At 46.8% G+C, this 20,881-nt stretch overlaps 1 protein-coding gene across 2 annotated transcripts in view; it reads right to left on the bottom strand.

The window, feature by feature from the left end:
* Positions 1 to 1,934: 1,934 nt before the first annotated feature.
* vapb (VAMP (vesicle-associated membrane protein)-associated protein B and C) overlaps positions 1,935 to 20,881 on the bottom strand; it is a 28,995-nt gene continuing 10,048 nt past the window's right edge. Inside the window, exons 1-6 of one of the 2 annotated variants that reach the window (XM_035388687.1) lie at positions 18,327 to 18,556; positions 18,056 to 18,208; positions 5,761 to 5,864; positions 5,013 to 5,093; positions 3,220 to 3,399; positions 1,935 to 2,635 (exon numbers count right to left, since the gene is read on the bottom strand). In XM_035388687.1, coding sequence (XP_035244578.1) covers positions 2,465 to 2,635; positions 3,220 to 3,399; positions 5,013 to 5,093; positions 5,761 to 5,864; positions 18,056 to 18,208; positions 18,327 to 18,429 — 792 coding nt within the window. In that variant the 5' untranslated portion in view covers positions 18,430 to 18,556 and the 3' untranslated portion in view covers positions 1,935 to 2,464. Of the gene's footprint in view, positions 2,636 to 3,219; positions 3,400 to 5,012; positions 5,094 to 5,760; positions 5,865 to 18,055; positions 18,209 to 18,326; positions 18,557 to 20,881 lie in introns of those variants that run through there. The other variant, XM_035388688.1, reaches the window with a different exon arrangement.

The raw sequence follows: 20,881 nt of genomic DNA, 5'->3' as shown, positions 1-20,881 counted from the left end.
TAGGGAGGAACATCACATAGTTCTGCTCCAGACTGAGAATACGGGTTATTGTGTGTGTGATGCCTGTAATGTAATGTGGTGGAGGGTGGAGCTCCCATGTGAAGGTCCGCTATAGCACACATTCATCTCCTCGAGAGGGAGCGACTTCGCTGAGACTGCAGTTAGTTTCCTTGGCTGGGGACCTCCATCTGTAGGGCACCGGTCTGGCCAAATGACACCCCCCCCCCCACCCCAGCCCCCAACCCCTTTCAAAAATCATGTGACAAGACAGAATAACACCAAAAAGAAAAGACACAACAGAGGTCAATTTTGGGGCTTTATTAACTTAATTTATTAAGATGCTACATAGTCCAACAAGGTTGGTTTTTTATACCATAGACTACTTTACTAGGAATATTCATTTCTTAGATAGACTGTTATTTATTTATATACATACAAAACAGTTGCCCGACTGCTGTGGTTACGTCAAGGGGAGGGGCTGACGCTCCAGTGTAGCTCTGTTGAGAGTCGACAGCCCATCCCCACAATCCCACAATCCCCTTCAGCTTCCAGCAGCAAGTCCTCCCTTCACCTCATATAGACAGGTTGTGTCCCTGCTGCCTGGCCCCTCCCCTTCCCTGCCCCCCCCCACCCCCCCCCCCCCCCCCCCACATATTTGCAAGTTCTCAATTACACGCAACAGTGAGATTAAATAATAACTGGTGTGCATGGTAATTCAGATATCTCCCTTTAGTAAAAAAACAAACAAAAAAAGAGACTAACAACAAAAAACAAACAAAAACCAAAACAAAGAGAAATGATATAAATCTAGTCGTGAAATGGTCCCTGTTTGGAGGAGTATATTTCGAGGGTTAAGCTCCTGACTCGAACACTGAAAAGCCTACGCTATTTGAACATGGCTGGATCATACGGGAAATCCTAATTCATACGGAGAACATTTAAAAAACTGTTATAAACTCATGAAAAGCACTGGTTTGCCTGATGAAGGGGATGCAAATCCAGACGCAGGGCTGCATTTCCAGCACCAGGGGCCCGGTGATGCGGGGGCATGGATTAAAACCACGCGCAGGGCTGGGGGGGGGTGACTGGCCTCCGCGCTGAGATGCAAAATGGACGCCGAGCGTGTTGTGTGACATTTTTCCAATCGATATTTCGTTAGGAAACTACGAAGACAGGAAGTGAACCGCTGGCTTTCGCTGGCCAGAGAATAAGAGGAGATGGCTGTGTGTCTGAGATTATCCGCAATTATGGTTATTATTTTCTGAAGAACGCAGGCAAGGCTGCATCCCAGGTGGTTCGTACAGAGCCGGGTTTTTAAACAGCAGCAATGCCCACGTTACTGAGTTACCTCCTCCCCCCGTCCCAAAGAGAGATTTTGCATGCAACCCTGGAACATTAAAACCTTCCCTCTCCCTCACAGAGTAATTTACAAATATAGGTCGCAAGGCCGGAGGTGTATTTCTGGGAACCGGCTGTTTGTTTAAACTGTTTAACCAGAACAATAGTAGCGGTGTAGCACGTAGCCATTTAAAGACGCACTGTCAAGTTCTAAAAACAAAGCAGAGAAATTAAATAATAAAAAACACACATAGCAGTAATGCAACCGTTCTGCAAAAATCCTAAAAGGGGAAGCACTAAAATTAAGTCACAAAAACAAGTTTTGAAAATAAAATTAAAACGGCCACCCCTCCTGGTTATGCCTTCCTAAGCAGCCATTACTGCCTCACAGAAGGAAAACAGAAAGGTATGCAAATAAAGTGGTGCACCACAGCACTGCAGACTGCCGCTCACATGTACAGAGAAGCCCCACCTGCACAAGCCCTCTGATTGGCTGACTCAGTCACCACAACAAAATCCCCCTACACTACAACCACCACACCCCCCTGACCTGCTTTCAAATGATTCTTGGGATGAGTCAACCTTTATTACACCTCTTTTTTTTTTTATTCTTAAAGGACAGCAGCCGTGAAAAGTAGTGTGAACGCGCGACCGCCTCGTAGAGCGGCGGTGGATTCCCAGAGACCCCGCGCGGTTTCCGGAAGCCTCGCTTAGAAAATAAGGACCGGTTAAAGCCAGACTCACGCGATGCTGGCTGAACGTGAGGATCAGTCACTTTAAATGCCCTCTGAAACGTTTTGATGCGTCGATTGATTACATTTTATTAAATACACGCTGGCTCTCCCCTTGTGCTCTCACATGTCTGCAACTCAGGAAGAAAGGGGCTAAATGGCTATGTAGTAATTAATAAGCAAGACCCGTGACTTTTTTTCCCTTTTTCATTATAATTTCATTAAATAATGGATTGTTTTCTTCTAATTTATTTTACATCAGTTAACTTCGCAGAACCACCCCAGTGATATGACATTCTGATCAAAATTTCCAGATCGGTTTTATTTTTATTTTTCTCGCTTTGTTTTTGTTTTCGTTTCGTTTCAGCCACAAAGCATGCGGTCGACTCCGTTTTCTACAAGACCAGCTTCCCCACGATGACTCCGATGATGAAGAAGAGCAGGATGAGGGCGAGCATGCGGGGGCTGGCCCCCTCCTCCCTCGCTGTGGCCCCCGTGGCGGATGAGGAAGAGGAGTGCTGGGTGGACATGGCCGTGGTCTTCCTCATCCGAAGGCCATCTTCTTCCTGCAGGGGGATGGGAGGCTGGCGGTCAGCACGCGGGTCATAACACCCTCCCAATGTATAAATGACCCAGCAGACCCTGCGGCTCTCCAGGACCAGGGCTGGGGACCCCAGCAGACCCTGAGACTCTCCAGGACCAGGGCTGGGGACCCCAGCAGACCCTGCGGCTCTCCAGGACCAGGGCTGGGGACCCCAGCAGACCCTGCGGCTCTCCAGGACCAGGGCTGGGGACCCCAGCAGACCCTGAGACTCTCCAGGACCAGGGCTGGGGACCCCAGCAGACCCTGTGGCTCTCCAGGACCAGGGCTGGGGACCCCAGCAGACCCTGTGGCTCTCCAGGACCAGGGCTGGGGACCCCAGCAGACCCTGCGGCTCTCTTGGGGACCAATTACTCTAGAATGTTGTCTGGAACCCTTGGCTCACCCAGCAGGAATTACACTTAAATATGTGTATTTAATATTTTGGAAAGTGAGTTTATTGGGGAGGTGGGGAGGGGGGGGTGAATGAAACACTGGCCTGAGAGACAATCATGCTGTTTGTTTTGGCTCAACTCATGGGATCCCATGGCCCTCCTCGGTTGGCCTTACCCTGATCTGTCTGTTTTCTTCCCGTAGTCGCTGAACCTCCATCTGCAGTCGCTTGCACTCCTCCATAATCTTCTTTACCTCACTGTCATCCAGCGAGGAGCCCATGGACTTCATGGACAGCGTGGAAGACTCCGACTTCAGGAGGCTGGTGGACAGGACTTTGTTGGAGTCCATGTCGTGCTGTGGGAGGGCAGCGTCCAGAAGATCAGCAACTGGCCCACCTCTGGCTGTGAGTGACATGCAGTGACTCTGCCCACCTCTAGCTGTGAGTGACATGCAGTGACTCTGCCCACCTCTAACTGAGAGTGACATGCAGTGGCTCTGCCCACCTCTAGCTGAGAGTGACATGCAGTGGCTCCGCCCACCTCTGGCTGTCAGTGACATGCAGTGACCCCGCCCACCTCTGGCTGCGAGTGACATGCAGTGACTCTGCCCACCTCTAGCTGTGAGTGACATGCAGTGGCTCTGCCCACCTCTAGCTGAGAGTGACATGCAGTGGCTCCGCCCACCTCTGGCTGTCAGTGACATGCAGTGACCCCGCCCACCTCTGGCTGTGAGTGACCCCACCAAACTGGGGGTGCATTCTAACTGCTTATTTTTTACCTCCTTGCCTCCTATCCTTGTATGAAAGTTCAAACGGGTCAAAAAATAAGTGAAATTGACATCTGGAATCACGCATCTTCAACGGTGACTCATTCCATTTGCTTACTTTATATATTTGAAGACATTCCAAACCAAGCTAGGAGCTAAGACGCTCCCAAAGAATTTTTGAGCAAGGAACCGAGAGCATCGGTAGCAAAAGCATACACGTGACGTATAATGATTGACCTGTGGATCCACCTCTCCCCATCTGCTATGTAATTGATGGGGCTTCACAATGACGCTTGGAAGAGCCAGGACGTTCCAATAGCCTTATACATGTTTCCTTGATTCCTCCGTCCTCACGTCCTTTCCTCGCTTTCTTTCCTTGCATCCTCCAATGGGTGGAGCAAGGAGCAAGGAAAGGAAACAAAAAGATAAAAAATAAGCAAATGGAATGAGCCAATGTTGACAACGGGTCAATGTCACACATTTTTGACCCATGTGGCCTTCCACACTGGGAAAGAAGGCAAGAAAATGAGAAAGAAATAAGTGGTTGGAACGCACCCCCCACAGTTTTGTCTCCATGGGTACTATGCGGTTTTAAACATACAGCTGTCTCCATGGAGATAGGGTACTACGTGGTTTTAAACATACAGCTGAGTCTCCACGGAGATAGGGTACTACGTGGTTTTAAACATACAGCTGAGTCTCCACGGAGATAGGGTACTACGTGGTTTTAAACATACAGCTGAGTCTCCACGGAGATAGGGTACTACGTGCTTTTACACAAACAGCTGTCTCCATGGAGATAGGGTACTACGCTCTTTTACACAAACAGTGAAAGTCCAGAGATTCAAGCTGTTTCTCATTTCACTCACGATGGTGGAAATGACTCTCAGAACAGAATTTCACTTTCTACTCGAACCCAATTAATCACCTAAATCAGCCATTTCTCCCATGTTTTGTTATGAATACTGTTTCGGTCACCCAGGAGAGATGATGTCTCAACAGCTGTGTGTGGTTTGAAAAAACCAGAACAATAATAAATTTTGTACGCAAATTGAACGTGGGCCCAGAGGAGTTGAGCGGGTTTGGCAAACGGCCGGGGGTCACAGCGCGCCGTCCGATGACACGTTTCACAAGCGGCGGGAAGCCAGCGCGCGCGAGAGCTAGCGGCTAGCGGCATTCCCGCGCGCGGGCGGCCTGCTCACCGTTTTATCGTTCTCCGCCGGCATCTCGAAGACGCACCTCAGCTTGGAGTCCATCAGGTCCTCCGGCTTGGCTTCCTTCCACTGCACACAGAGAGGCGGAGAGAGAGGGACAGAGGAAGGGGGGATTAACGCAGAGGACGGACGGCGTGATGGAGCCGCGTTCGACGGACTGCCTGGAAGAGCATCCTCATTATGCAGCGTCACGTCAGCAGGCCGGTAATGGGACACTTCTTCGAAAGATGGCGGCTGGGCCTGGGGATGAGCCCCTGGGCTACGGAGGGGGGGAAATCGCACTGGGACAGCGGATTACTCATGATCTGGGATTGCGGCCGTTCCCCGTCCTGCTCTTCAGATGCATGCACACACACAGAACTCAGCTGCCACATCACCAAAGTCCCAGAATGAGGTCTCATTCCTTTCCACCGCTTAACGTCTCACTATGAGCACAGGGCCCTCGGGATCCATAAACCTGTCAGCAACTGAGCTGGACGGTGAGGAGAGGGAGATGGAGAGATTAATTAAAGCCACGTACAAAGAGCGAAAGAAGAGGGGGGGGGGGGGAAGGGAGTACTCTGGCACCCCGACGGTGACAGAAATGAGAGAGAAGGGCTCAAAACGGTGAGAGGCAGCCGGCAGACCAGCCTCTGCCCCGTCCGCCAGGGCCCGTGTCCGACAGCACCGAGGCAGAAGTCGGGGGGGGGGAACGGCGGGTGTGATGTCAGACGAGGTCCGCACTGAGCGCGCTCACCACTCCCTCCATGTCGGTCATCTCGGGCGGAGCCAGCAGGGACTGCACCATGAACTTGTGTTTGCTCTTCTCGTTGGGGTCGTAGTCGAACGGCTGCAGCATTACTGCAAGAAAGCAAAAGACAGAAACCAGAGGAGGTTAGAGGTAATTTTCTACAAGCATCTGTGTAACTTTCTTGCGTTCTGCACTTTGTCTGTGTGAACTGCGCGTGACCCATTCTGATCCAATCACGGTCCAAGTATTTTTTAACGGGCCTGGAATTGAGACCCATTCCTGATCGCTTTTTAAGAGGTCAGGGAATCATTTCCCAGTTTTTCCTGAATTGCCTCACTTTTAATTTCCTCCAAGAAAATGTCTAATTTTGAAGTCCTGTGGAGACAGCTGTTTGTAAATGGCGCATTACAAAAGTAAATCGTTTGATGGATCCATTTGTCTTCATCACAGCGTTGAAGAACACAGGAACCCTATGGAACTACGCTAAGAAAACAATCTGGAATATTCTGCTGATGGTGGAGGCCACCACTTCGGCAACACCACACACTTTTTCAAACTAAAAAAAAAAAAAGCACAAAGCACAGTCAAATCTTAAAACGCACACTACAGCGCATCGAGAGTTCATTACTGCGCTCCTAGATGAGCCTCTTGTGTGCGTTGCCTTCAGCTCTCAACCGGGGAGTGACCAAACCTGACCTCAGCGAGAGCTCTACCTTTCTTTCGGCTTGACGAGGTGAAACTCAAGATGGCAGAACTGGAAGAGTTCAAGGGTCGACGCTGTAAAAACCGCTAAACAGACAGAGAGAGAAAAAACTGGGGGCGCGAGACCCGAGACTGCCCACAGAGCGAATGCCCCCCTCCCCACCAACCCACCTCCCCCGACCACATTAAAGCCCCCTAGGAAACACTGGCAGAACCACCGCTTTGGGGGAAATTACATCCATGCAGGGCTGCAGACGCAACTCACGCAAACACCGAGAGCACGCCCACTCAATTACATTAGGCACATAAAGATTTACTTGGCTCAGTTCCCCTTGAAAAACAACTCAGTATTCTGAGAAGAAAAAAAAAATCTCTTCACAACCACAGGAGTGGTTCTGATTTTGAATGAAAAACAATGCCAAGGAAGGCAAAAATGCTAAAAGAACATCAACACTAAGCACAGAGAGTGGGCTTCTTGCTTCCAGACAAGTCACATGACATATTACATACCCAGTGTTTAGATGGCATGTGTGTGCTTTCAATATCCACATATGCCATAGTGCACTGTGCCATCTCTGGATGGCCTGTAGTGCATTTCCATCTGTAGTATTTTTGGATCTTGCTTTGCATTCGGTTTCTCCTCAGAGCCCTTCCGATTGGCCCAGAGCATTTCCACTGCCAACACCAACAGCTGCCATGCGAGCAAGAGGTTTATGAAATTAACAAACCGCTGAATGACACTGGCCTGTGCAGCACTTTCTAAATGTTTGGTGGTGGTTAGACATTACCTCCGTGATTACTGGGACTGCACTGTTTTTCAGCCTAACTCTGGACTCATCAAAACAGGTTGAAGCAACATATAAAATGGCATGATGATCGTACATATTCAATCTGACACGCTAACTGAAGAAACATGTTAACGCAAAGCTGTTGAGACCAGCAGGCCCGCTGTAGGGGTCAAAGGTCAAACTGATTTTAATGCTGGTCTTGCTGCAAACAGGCTCCGTCACGCGCGCGGAGGTTCACGCTATCGCACCCGGATCCCCTCCCCGCTGGACAGGCGCCCCGACCAACCAGTAGGAGTCGCTAATGCAGCGATCAGGACTCACCGACTTCCCACCCACAAACACCGCCAACTGCGTTCGTAGGAACGTCTGACCAAGCCGGAAGTACCGCTGCCGGGGATTGAACCCGGGTCTTCGCGGTGGTAGGAGAGTGCTTATACCTCTACACTACCCAGACAGCCCCGGACAGTGTTTCTGACGAACAGCGTTTCTGACGGACAAGCGCTTGACGCGCAGGAAGGTATCCAATCAGTGAACGGAGTTGTGGACGGGCTCCCCGCGGGATGCAGGAACGCACACGCCCATCAAATTTTTCCAATCTTCCGACAACCGCACACTGACAAAACCGTACAGCGGCCCTCCGCGCGTCGTTTAGATGATTACAGTCATTTCAACACTCCGGTGGTCGATACAATTCTGAAGGAATTTCACCATTAAAAACACTCTTGACAATAAAACAAAAGTTCTTAAAAGCTATGAGCTTTGGTAATTTAAAAAAAATGTATACTGGCCTAACCACACAACTTCAACATTTGGATTTAGTCAAACTCCTGAGCCTCTTCAGCCAAGAATCCAACGCTCAAGCATCCTATCAACTGCCACTCTGCAATAGGGAGCGACTTCCACAAATGTAACGACACCATTTTAGGCAATGCAGTCAGAGACCTTCATGCAGCTTTGAGTAAATTAGCATGTGGTTCAGATCATGTGACTGAGCTGTCTGCTAGCAACATTACCCATGAGTCCTGGTGCTGGAATACAGTCCAAGCTGCAACAGTCATTAATGTTCAAAAAAAGTCAAACAATCATTGTCAAAGGCTGTTAGATCCGCCTTAGTTCTGCTCTCAGGGGTAGCTATGTGAAATGATCGTGACTGTACAAATGGAAAAGATGCTTTTTTTGGTGGACAAACTCTTCAGACAGTTTCTGAATGATCTGAGGTCCATTTCCAATTGTCTTTGACAAAGACTGTAGACAATGGAATCATTGCACTGGCTGAGCTGTGGCTTTACTATTTTTGTCATTTATTTTTAATTCAAGAAATGTACATACCGTACTGTGCTGAATTGTCTTGTTTGTCTGACTGGTTTCTGAGTTGAAATGGAGAAAAACCTACGACCAGATGTACTCATGCTATTTGTGAACACGTCATGCAAGTGTGTCACCAACTTAAGTCCAGATTTAAGACAAAAAAAAACTGATTAGATGAACTGAACTATTCTCGGCCTTATTAACACTCAAGTTGGTGATATAACTCTAGCGTTACAGCACAGGTGGTAAAATCCCAACAAACGGACATGTAATGAACTCAAACACAACACAGCAAACACGCACTACACTAAAGCGAAACACATCTGCTAATGGCTCCGTAAATGGTAACATTTCTAATGTCTCCTAAATCCGGGCAAATCATCAACAGTCCTTCTTATCCCTGCCAGAGAAAATACCATGAGCTGAAATGTTTAACAATTCTAAGTCTAGAAATGTTAATGTATTTTTTCTTTCATTTGGCGTATAATGCAAAAGTCAAACATGCCGGCTCTTAATACTGACCATATGAAGTTCACGAGCAGATCCAACTTACCAATTAATATATCATACGCCTGGAGAATCATGAAACTTCACCCTAGTCTGTGCCGGACACTTAGTTAGTGGACCAACTAATAACTTATGCTGCTTATGAGTTCACAGGACTGACACCTAATCCATCAGAATGTAGTAAATTATCTGTTAGGGTATCTATGTTGGCTATTTTGTACAACATTTGCAGTAATCACTTATCCAGATTGGGAAAAAAATCCCCAAAAAATGTATATAAATGCTTATTATTGTTTAAATCATACTCATTTTCATTTTTATGTTTGTCTATTGGTCCAAAGTGTCTGTGGAATCAATTAGAATTATTCAACTTGCATATCACCATGACGACCCCAAATTGATGGATCTACTCGAATCCCCTGTGGACAACTTTTCTTCAGGCTTCCCAACCCTGTTTTTCATTGTAACTTTACTGGTCTTAAATAAAAACAGGTGCGAGCAAATATATTCTAAAACCCACCAGTGCAGAGCCAGCTGGCCTCATTTGATGTCATTCCAATGAACAAAAGGTATTTTAAAGCAGTTACAATGATTTAACCGACACTGATCGGTTTCTCATGTCTGGCATTCGATTCGTCTATAGAGTTGAAATAGGTGACGCAGGGCAAACCCCTTCACCATCGTTCTTAAAAAAACAAAAAACAAAAAAAGCATTGAGATTCAAAGGCATTTTAACATCAGTGCAAAATATGCGCGTGACTTCAGAAAGCTGCCGCTAGCTTTCATTAAAACAATTGACCTCTTAATTTTGAAGCGGCGGTACCGACTTTCAGATGTGGCTACCGGGTTTTGCTCGCATACGGCACGTGCAAGTACCGAGCTAGGGGGGATCAACCACGCCGCCGCATTTTTGCGCGCGAGTACTGTAATCAGCGCGAGTCCTACACGGCAAACTCAAAACAGACGGCTGAAACAGATTAAAAATGTCATGTGCAGTCAGCACCAATATTCATCGGGGGGACACCGTACATGCAATGGGACACGGCTCCACAAAACAAGGCAGAACAGAAACACAGAAAATACTTTAATACGATTTTTTTCCCACAGAGAAAGCAACCCTGACATTCTCCAAATACACTGTATAACTACATCTATATGTTCGTTGAAGCGTGCAATTCAAATCCACACGTACGGGTAGTCCAGCGCACAAAACCCGCTTTAAAAAACCCACAGAAACTAATTGCCGTTAAATCTTCGTTAGATGTGAACTGCCCGACCCTTACTCGTTGTTGGGAAAATTACGCGCTTTAAAAAGGCAGGGCAGTCAGAAGATCAGATTCACCGGCTGTAATTAATTAGCTCCCAGGAGAGGGCGGCTAATGACGACATTAATTGCAGCCCCCGACCTCAAAAGACCCTCGGCAGCTGGTGGCACTTTCACGGAGGAGACAAGACAGAGAGAATTTCACCTTGAGGTGTATTTAGCAGAGCTTAGCGGATGGATCACAGCTAAAAAAAAAACACTGGGGGAGGAGGAGGGTTCTCCCAAATAAATAACTCTACCTTTTACTGATGCCATTAAAGGCCACGGGAGAGCGGAGACAAGCAGGCACTGTCCTTCCAAGCAAGCGCTGTCGCCGCGTGCTTTTTTTCACACGCAGCCCAAAAGCCAAGCTGGCACGTGCAGGAGCCAGAGGAAGACGCTTACAGAGTAGGACAGAAAACTACTACCACAGCGCCCCCTATGGGTTGAAACTTTCAACTGCGGCTGAAACAGCCTACTAACTACTGTGTCGTCAAAATATGCACAGTCTACTAAACATACCATCTGTTTAGTGTGTATTTTTAGTACGAGATGGGCAGTAAGCGAAAAATATCCTCTATACTATTTTCCGAAGGTACCGCAGAAGTGTCGTAAGACGTCCCGCCCTTCTCATGAAAAGGCTCCGCCTCTTCGTCTCTGATTTAAGGGACCTCCTTCCTAAAAGTATAGTTTACTTCCTGAAAAGTGTGCTGCCGAATACACTCAGCAAAACCTTGGGAATAAGTGCATCATCTAGGGATTTTAAGTACGCTCCATTTAGATAAAATGTACTCAACTCAGTGTACTCAACTTACATACTCAATAGTAGGCAAGCAAACCATTTCGAACACGGCCTAGATTGTACTGTTGTAATGCTAACCCATAGAGAGCGCTGCAACAGCAGTGTCCTGCCCTGAGGTAAATCTATTCAACTATCTACTGATAACCTTCAGCTAACAGACTGAGGGCACCTGGTTGACCAGCAGGGATCGCTAGAGAGCAATGAGCCATGGATCCCTGCCTAACCACCTGTAACCCTGGGCAACAGTACGATCAGTTCTGCGTCACCCTGTGGGCCCCTCAAGGCATACCTGAGATATCGCGTTCACGAGAGAATAGGAGAACAGGACAGTGAACTTGACCTTTGACCACCAAAATCTAATCAGTTCATCCTTGAGTCCAAGTGGACGTTTGTGCCAAATTTGAAACAATTCCCTCAAGGCGTTCCTGAGATATCGCGTTCATGAGAATCGGGACGGATGGACGGACAACCCGAAAACATAATGCCTCCGGCCACGGCTGTGCCGTCGCAGAGGCATAAAAATAAATGAATAAATAAATTACATGACTATGTATTTCAATAATACATAGATATAGGTTTTTTATTAATATAAACTCAGACTGTGTGTCAGGTGTTCTGAAACAACTTCTTCCTGGGGTGCAAGTTCTTTCTGTGAAATGATGTATGCGGGCCAAACAATTACCAGATGTTTTTTTGCAGAACAGTGAATGATTGAGATGAGCATAAACATAGTATTGGGTTCGGTGAATATGTGTATTAACACAGATATTACTGAACACTGAATATCACAGATATTACTGAACACAAACAGACTCCCACATAGCTTCCTGTTTCCCTTAACGACAGGAGGCTTCGGTTAGCGACCATAATTTCCACTGATACATTACCTTATGACATGGCGTAGAATTATTAACGTTTCATCCTTAACAGGAGAGAGACCACACCTTTAATGTGAAGAGTTATAGAGTTGACCATCTTGGCTCAGTTATTGCAGTATCTGCGCCACTGCCTACCACTCAGCCACCAGGAGGAGGCAGTCAAGCTCCACACTGAAGCTGAGGAGGGCACAGCTGCAAGTTTAGAGAAGTCTGAATTACACTTTCCCCACTGGAGACCTGCATTAGACCCCGTGGCTGCTGGCTGAACAGCCCCTGGTATGGGGGGGAGGGGGGGGGCTTGTGGATCAGCCTGACAACCAAACAAAAGGGTGTGGTGTTGACAGTCTAAGGCATATTTCTGCACAGTGGCACACAACAGCTGTGCTGATGGACCACTCACCATGCAGGGCTGCTACCGTGGGGGTGGGGGTGGGGGGGGATATGGGGGGGTAGGGAGGAATAGCACTAAAGCCATCAAAGGAAAGACCTTTGGTTAGCAGTCCCATTTCCACTGCGGGCTCCGCAGAGCACTGGAGCTCAGCCTGTGAGTTTCAGCTCTGCTGCCTTTGCGTGTGCTGGAGCTGATGGCAGGTTTGCCTGGGAGCCCAGAGCACTGCACTTCAGAGCCCCTGCACAGGCAGGGCCACAGCAGGAAGCCCTAGGAACTGCCCTGTGTGCACCTGCCCAGCCCTAACCACAGACCAGCATCACTATACAGACCAGCATCACTACACAGACCAGCATCACTATACAGACCAGCATCTCTACACAGACCAGCATCACTATACAGACCAGCATCACTACAAAGACCAGCATCACTATACAGACCAGCATCTCTACACAGACCAGCATCACTATACAGACCAGCATCACTACACAGACCAGCATCTCTACACAGACCAGCATCACTACATAGAACAGACCAGCATCTCTACACAGACCTGCATCACTATACAGACCAGCATCTCTACACAGACCTGCATCACTATACAGACCAGCATCTCTACACAGACCAGCATCACTACACAGACCAGCATCACTATACAGAACAGCACCACTATAATGACCAACATCTCTACACAGACCTGCATCACTATACATACCAGCATCACTACACAGAACAGACCAGCATCTCTACACAGACCTGCATCACTACACAGACCAGCATCACTACATAGAACAGACCAGCATCTCTACACAGACCTGCATCACTATACAGACCAGCATCTCTACACAGACCAGCATCACTACACAGACCAGCATCTCTACACAGACCAGCATCACTACACAGAACAACATCACTACACAGACCAGCATCTCTGTACAGACCAGCATCACTATACAGACCAGCATCTCTACACAGACCAGCATCACTACACAGAACAGACCAGCATCACTATACAGACCAGCATCTCTACACAGACCAGCATCACTACACAGACCAGCATCACTACACAGAACAGACCAGCATCACTATACAGACCAGCATCTCTACACAGACCAGCATCACTACACAGAACAGACCAGCATCACTATACAGACCAGCATCTCTACACAGACCAGCATCACTACACAGACCAGCATCACTACACAGAACAGACCAGCATCACTACACAGACCAGCATCTCTGTACAGACCAGCATCACTATACAGACCAGCATCTCTACACAGACCAGCATCACTACACAGAACAGACCAGCACCACTATAATGACCAACATCTCTACACAGACCTGCATCACTATACATACCAGCATCACTACACAGAACAGACCAGCATCTCTACACAGACCTGCATCACTACACAGACCAGCATCTCTACACAGAACAGCCAGCATCACTACACAGACCAGCATCTCTACACAGACCAGCATCACTACACAGACCAGCATCTCTACACAGACCAGCATCACTACATAGAACAGACCAGCATCTCTACACAGACCTGCATCACTATACAGACCAGCATCTCTACACAGACCAGCATCACTACACAGAACAACATCACTACACAGACCAGCATCTCTGTACAGACCAGCATCACTATACAGACCAGCATCTCTACACAGACCAGCATCACTACACAGAACAGACCAGCATCACTATACAGACCAGCATCTCTACACAGACCAGCATCACTACACAGACCAGCATCACTACACAGACCAGCATCACTACACAGAACAGACCAGCATCACTATACAGACCAGCATCTCTACACAGAACTGACAGGACAGCAAAGTGCTGCAAGCTGCTATGAAGAATGAAATGTGCAAAATGGGAAAATAACACAAGCTGACAGCGCTGGCAGACTGCTCCAAATTCCTAATTCTGCGTCCAATTTTTCTTCAGGGAGTTTTCTTTGCAGAGTGACTGTACAGGGCACATCGCCCCCTACTGGGCTGAAGAGCAAGGTGCGTGGCTGCAGCAGGGCTAACATGGACTGAAACATCAACTGAAGGCCTAGTTTTTAGCCCCTCGGCTAACGCTGGGCTCAGACCACAAAACCAACAGAATCTTAATGCTGCTGTCCAGCAAGCACTACCTGACCTTCTATCCTGTACATCTATGTCTGACCACCGCAGCACAGAAGGGGGGTCACCAACTACAGAACTCTCGTTACATTACATTACAGGCATTTAGCAGACGCTCTTATCCAGAGCGACTTACATAACTTTTACACAGCATTTTACATTGTATCCATTTATACAGCTGGATATATACTGAAGCAATTCCGGTTAAGTACCTTGCTCAAGGGTACAACAGGAATCGAACCTGCGACTTTTCGGTTACAAGCCCAGTTCCTTACCCACTGTGCTACACTCCGTCACTCTCCACTGGGTTTTGGTCATGAGGGATGTCGATATTCCGCTGTCTCAACAGAATAAACGTGAAAATCTGAACTTTGAAGCAATTTGTCAGGTTCAAACCACAATAAATGCTGCATTGAGACTGACTGAGCTCTGGTCAAAGTCTAATATTTCAGACATTTAAGAAAGTTGCTGCTCCATGATTGTGCCGAGTCTGTCGTCTTCCCAAAAAAACAGCCGTGTTGCTTCCAGAGTTCAGCCTGCCTCCTTTCCACCTGATTTATCTGTCCATGTAGAAGGTGGGGTGCTGTTGTTTTTTTTTTCTCCCGAGGCCATGATTCTGTTAGAGTGCTAGAGTTTATTCCAGCTTTCTGCACAAACGGCTTTCCTGCGAGCTCATTGGCTGCTGTGGATCACCGGTCGCAAAGCTCGTCTTTAATAGCTGAAACTACGAGTTTAAACTAATTAAACAAGTTCAAAAATATCGGGAGGTCTGGGACAGCCGGAGACTGGGTCCTGATCGCGTCCCTTACACCAATGCCGACGACGTGGCGCCCGACAAGGTGCTGAATGGCGGAATGTGTCTGTGACGTCCGAAATTAGTCCAACAGCCTAACCCTGCTAAAAATCTGAGCCCGTCATAAGTCCGAACACTTAGCTTCCAGGGCTAAATGTCTGGAAATGGGCTAATATCAATTCAGATTAAAGCGTTATTCACTAATTAATGCTCTCCTTGTTTTATGTTCCCCATTAACGACTGACATGCAAGTGACAATTCAGAAGTTTACACACAGCAGAAATATCGACCAGTACTAGGACTGCAAAGTTTTACACTGTCCAATGAACACGAGTCTTAGAACTGTGGGTGTTCCCAATCTAGCCACCTGCTCATGCTTCCCACGTTAAATATATAGAAATAAAACAGCCCTGCGGATGCATGATGGGGATTCTGGCACAAAATGGCTGCCGAGCGCCAGCAAAGTGGGTTGCCATGGATGCAATGCATTCATTCTGTCTCCTACCACTACTGGGAGACACAAAATGACTTCAGTTATAAAAAAATGCAGTTATTGCACTAAAAAAACTCAAAGTTGAGAGATTTTATAAGTTCAATTCATAAATGACTGCAAGAATCGTGAGAATGTTCAGTCAGAAATATGCATGAGCTGCAGCTAACCTTCCAGACAAATACCTCAGAATATTTTCAGTGTTTTCTGTGATAAATGTAAACACTGGTTTCACAAACGTGCATAAGATGCAGCTGCATTCTGGGAAATCTCCCACATCACAGCACACTCCACTTCCCTGCATGCTTAGCACAAGTGAATTCAAGGACAGCACTCCAGGCCAGAGCAGATATAATTTATTTTACTAACTTTTGAAAAACATCTCATCAGATGTCAAAACTCTGTTAGTTTTCAGTAAGCAGTGTAGACAGCTAAATTGGCCCTGTGGGTTACCAAAAATGTAAACTTTCCATCAGACTCTGGTTTTAGCAAGCAAATGCATTTATTTTGAGATGGGAGTACAGCCTTTTCCTTTTGGTCATGCTAAATCCTGCAGTACCGCTGGCTTTAAAGCCCTTTGGGGATTATGGGAAGCCAGGAGCGAGCTGTACTGCAGGGCAGGCGATCTGAATGGACAGCTTCAGACTGGCTCGGAGTCAGGGCCCCTGATGGGGGCCGCAGGTGGCCGAACACAGTGATGTCATCTGCAGTGGGGAGGACTGGTGGACTGAGCTGGTTTCCAGAAGTTTCCAGGATATATATTTCTCCAGACAATATTTGTCTTAGATTTGTCAACACAATGTTCTGAGGACACAAAAAACTTTTTTCCCCCACTTTTTAATTTCAGGGCTAATTTCCGAGCTAAGCACCCAGAAAGCTGTGGATCTTCAGTTAACACTTTTCCCCACACAAGACTGTGATTAATACGGGCCAGCCCTGCAGCAAAGCCTTTGCTGGACGCTGAAGTCGAGAACATTTGACGTATATGGCTGCTGCATGTGTTGTGCAGAGACCCGGGGAGGTCTGACACTCTCTGGCAGTTTCCAGTCCAGCCCTCCGGAGAGCTGCCAGACACCAGACCCCAGCGATGCAAGACGAGTCGCAGGCGGCGGACAGCACTCAGGGGCCGAGCCAGGAAACAAGATCCCCCCCCATCCCCCCCCCCCCCCCCCCCACCCGCATCAGACTCAGAGCACAGCAGAGACATGCAGGCCCCTCCGCTCGCTGTCAGCAGGGGCCACAGTCCCCAGGAGGGGCCAGCAGGGGCCACAGTCCCCAGGAGGGGCCAGTAGGGGCCACAGTCAGCAGGAGGGGCCAGCAGGGGCCACAGTCCCCAGGAGGGGCCAGCAGGGGCCACAGTTGTGGAGGCAATGGGGGCCGCCCGGTCTTTTCACTTCAACCTTGCGATCGTTCTTGATTTTTTCTGATGAATCAGGAAATACTGATTTTATTTTATTGATACCCATTCTCTACATGTCTCTGGGCCTGCTGGTGTTTGGCTTTATCACTGAACATTCTCTCCTGCTATGAGCTGTTGCAGCATGCGAGAGATCTTGCTGTGTGTGCTTATGACATACCTCAGTCGACTGCCTCAAGTTGAGACCATTAGTCTGAACATCAGTATTTCCTCATGAATCAGGAAGAATCCTAACTGATCGCATACCTGCACTAATATCTGACTTATGCCTCTATATCTTGTCCACAGAGAGGCCCGCAGTGTTTCCATTCATCATATTTGGGGAATAGCACTAGCTAACAGAAGATTAGTCATACAAGGTATTTTTTCCATGACTCGCAAGAGAATATCACCTTGTGGTTAGTCCCTAATTTAATTTCCAAGCACTGAAGTGCTTATTTTGGAGGTTTATGACTTTGTATTACAGAAACATCCGATCAATGTTCGACCAAACAAATCAAACAATGTCCAAATCATGCTGAAGCCACGGATGCGATATTAGGTTATTTGTAGATTACATTCATTTAGCAGATATTCTTATCCAATGTGACTTTGTGATTTTGAATACTGGAGACACAGAAATACACTGAACTGATTAATGTGAGCTATTAATACTAGCTAACAACATTTCCAGACCAGTGAATAAAGAGGTGACATTAATGAAACACTAGTAGCCTACAACTTTTTTTTTTCTTTTTAAAGTCCCCAACCCAAATCCCCCCAGAAGACAGTCTGACCTACCGGAGACATTGATTGAAGTTCCTGCATCGATGACGCCGCTGTTTGGCCGAACACAGTACCGGCGCGGCGCGGTCGTCTTGACTTTAAAACACACATTCCTGTCGGTTGGGTTGGCAAGCTTCAGGGTGGTAGTGACGACATCTGTAAACGGACCTGAGGAAAAAAACGGGGAAGGCTGGGTTAACCGTAAAATTGAGGAAAAACAGGAAATTGAATGCTTCCAAAACAGTGGGGGAAAATCGCTGAAAAAGATCGGTTGAATTAGGCCTACCGCTGACATAAAGACTGTTGTGTGGAGCCCGTACAAAGCGCCGTGAATAAGCGATTACCCAATTAAACGAACCGGGTGTCGCGGGATCGGCACATAAAGCCATGAAAAAGATGTAGGCTATGTTTTGAGCCTCACCACCATCTCACAACACACATAAGAGGCGGCGAGCTTTGGGAGGCGGTAACAACAGTTACTCTAATTGCGAAATTACAACAACCTGCCCCGAGAACCACCGCGTCCAAGCGCCGAGAAACAATACTAGGCTCACATGGTCCCGCTAATAAAAAGCGAGAATAAAGTAAACCGCGTTTGGGGGATACAGACTAAGTGCTATTCGGATCCAGTGGATAAGCTAATGGAGGAAACCGTACCATCGAAACGCAACTCCGCGGGACCAAATGAGGGAAAGTTACCGTTGGTGCCGTCACGATTGGCACGCGCTGGGCTCCGAAATCACCTCGCACGACTTCCACCGGCGCTGCATTTCCAATTCTTAGCAGTGCGTGTATGTGTCTGATAAAACGATGCAGGGACCATAGTGGATTAAAACGGTGAACGTGCACAGATAATTTTAAGAAATCTTGCTCCCATCTCGTGCTGTGCCCAATCACAGTGGCAAATAGAGAGAGGAAAGGCTGTTACTAGCTAGCATTCACGGCATCACCTAGATCCGGCTGACAGGAATGTGTGATCAGGATTTTTTTTAATAAAAAAAAAAAAACGTCTTCTGCAGAGTCCTGGTCTCCCTTTGAGCTGCCGAAGTATACCGAGCTTCCACCTGTTTTAATTCAAAATGTGATTTATTGGATGTCAGTTATAACCAATTATAATTTGCGGTTGGTGCATTAATGCAGAATCATGGATTACACACATTCGATTTTACTCAGATGGAGAAATAATTCATCCAAAACCTAAATTCTACCTCTTACACCCTGCTGGCAAACTGGAGTGAGCTCCACAAATAAATTTTTTCTTGATTTGTTTTGTTTCTCAGATTCTTAATACCACGTAGAAATTACAGCATTTTTTTTAAAAATATTTTTATCAATTTAGATCAGGTGAATGGCATGGCCAGTAATGGATTTTCCTATTTTTGGCTTTGAAAAACTCCTTTGTTGCATTAGCTGTGTGTTTGGGACCATTGTCTTGAAGCATCATTCAAAGTGCTTGGCGGCATTTGCTTGAAACTGAGCAGATAAAATGGTTCTGTACACTTCAGAATTCATTCTGCTTCTGCTGCTATCAGCAGTTACATCATCAGTGAAGACAGGTGAGCCAGTACCTGTGGCAGCCATACATGACCAAACCATAACACCCCACCACCATGTTTCACAGATGGGGAGGAGGCTCTTTGGATCTTGGGCTGCTCCTTTGGGGCTCCACACTTTGCTCTGGCCATCACTATGATGCAAGGGAATCTTGGTCTCATCTATCCACAAGACCTTTTTCCATAACTCTGCAGGCTCTTTTTGGTACTACTTAGCAAACTAACTTGGCCATCATGTTTTGTGGTGAACTGGTGGTTTGCATCTTGCAGTGTAGCCTCTGTAGTTCTGTTTGTGTCTTCTGCGACAGTAGATCCTGACACATCCACACCTGCCTCCTAAAGATGGTTACAAGCATGTGTTTTTCTTCATTATAGTGAGAATTCTTTGGTTATGAACTGTAGAGGTCTTCCTTGGCCTACCAGGCCCTTTGCAATTACTGAGCTTATCAGCGCAATCTTTCTTAATGATGTTCCAAATAGTTGGTTTTGGTAAGCCTAAGGTTTGGCCAATGTCTCTGCCTGATTTGTTCTTATTTCTTACACTGGCTTTATACTGGCTTCCTTGACTTTCATTGGCACAAGTCTGGCCCTGGGTGACAAGTGCCAATTACAGACTCCAAAGGCAATCAAAAGCCTAGAACCCAGACTAGATAATGAAAGCAGTCTTATACTTGCACTAAGGAAACAATTTAACACACCTGACTAATCAGAAATACCTTATAAGCCAATTGTCCCAAACATTATGGTGCCCAGAAATGGAGGATACTAAGTATTAAAAAATGTTGACATTTCTACATGGTGAAATGAAAATGTATATCTTTACTAAAGGTTGGGAATCTGCACTTTAACCACATGTGGATTGTTTGACCACAATTCTAAAATGGAATCTTGGCCATTATTAAAATTCATTGGTGCAGAGCACATTTGACTAAGATCATGTTTAAGCCAGCCATGCGAGACCCAAAATGACAAGGGTGAACTGAATTGTCATATTTTTTCATTTTTTTCCAGTCAGTAAACTAACTGGAAGTAAAGCCTGACTTTAATTTTAGGCCCCTTTGGATGATTTGATGTTGACATACAGTTGGGGGTGTGGTAAACTAATCCTTCTGGAATGGATTTGTAGAGGAAAGAGATTTGCATTTTAAAAACACAATAACATTCCTGCGTACTGTTAATACAACATACTTCACCCAAAAAAAGACTTCCATTCACAGCTCAAAAAAAGGATTTTCAAGTTTTGTATCGGCTCCCATTAAATGTGCTCTCCTCCAACTGAAAATATATT

Source organism: Anguilla anguilla, chromosome 13, assembly GCF_013347855.1.
Source record: "Anguilla anguilla isolate fAngAng1 chromosome 13, fAngAng1.pri, whole genome shotgun sequence".
NCBI lineage: Eukaryota > Metazoa > Chordata > Actinopteri > Anguilliformes > Anguillidae > Anguilla > Anguilla anguilla.
The sequence above is the reverse complement of the archived record's forward strand: the minus strand, read 5'-3'. Positions and strand labels throughout refer to the sequence as shown.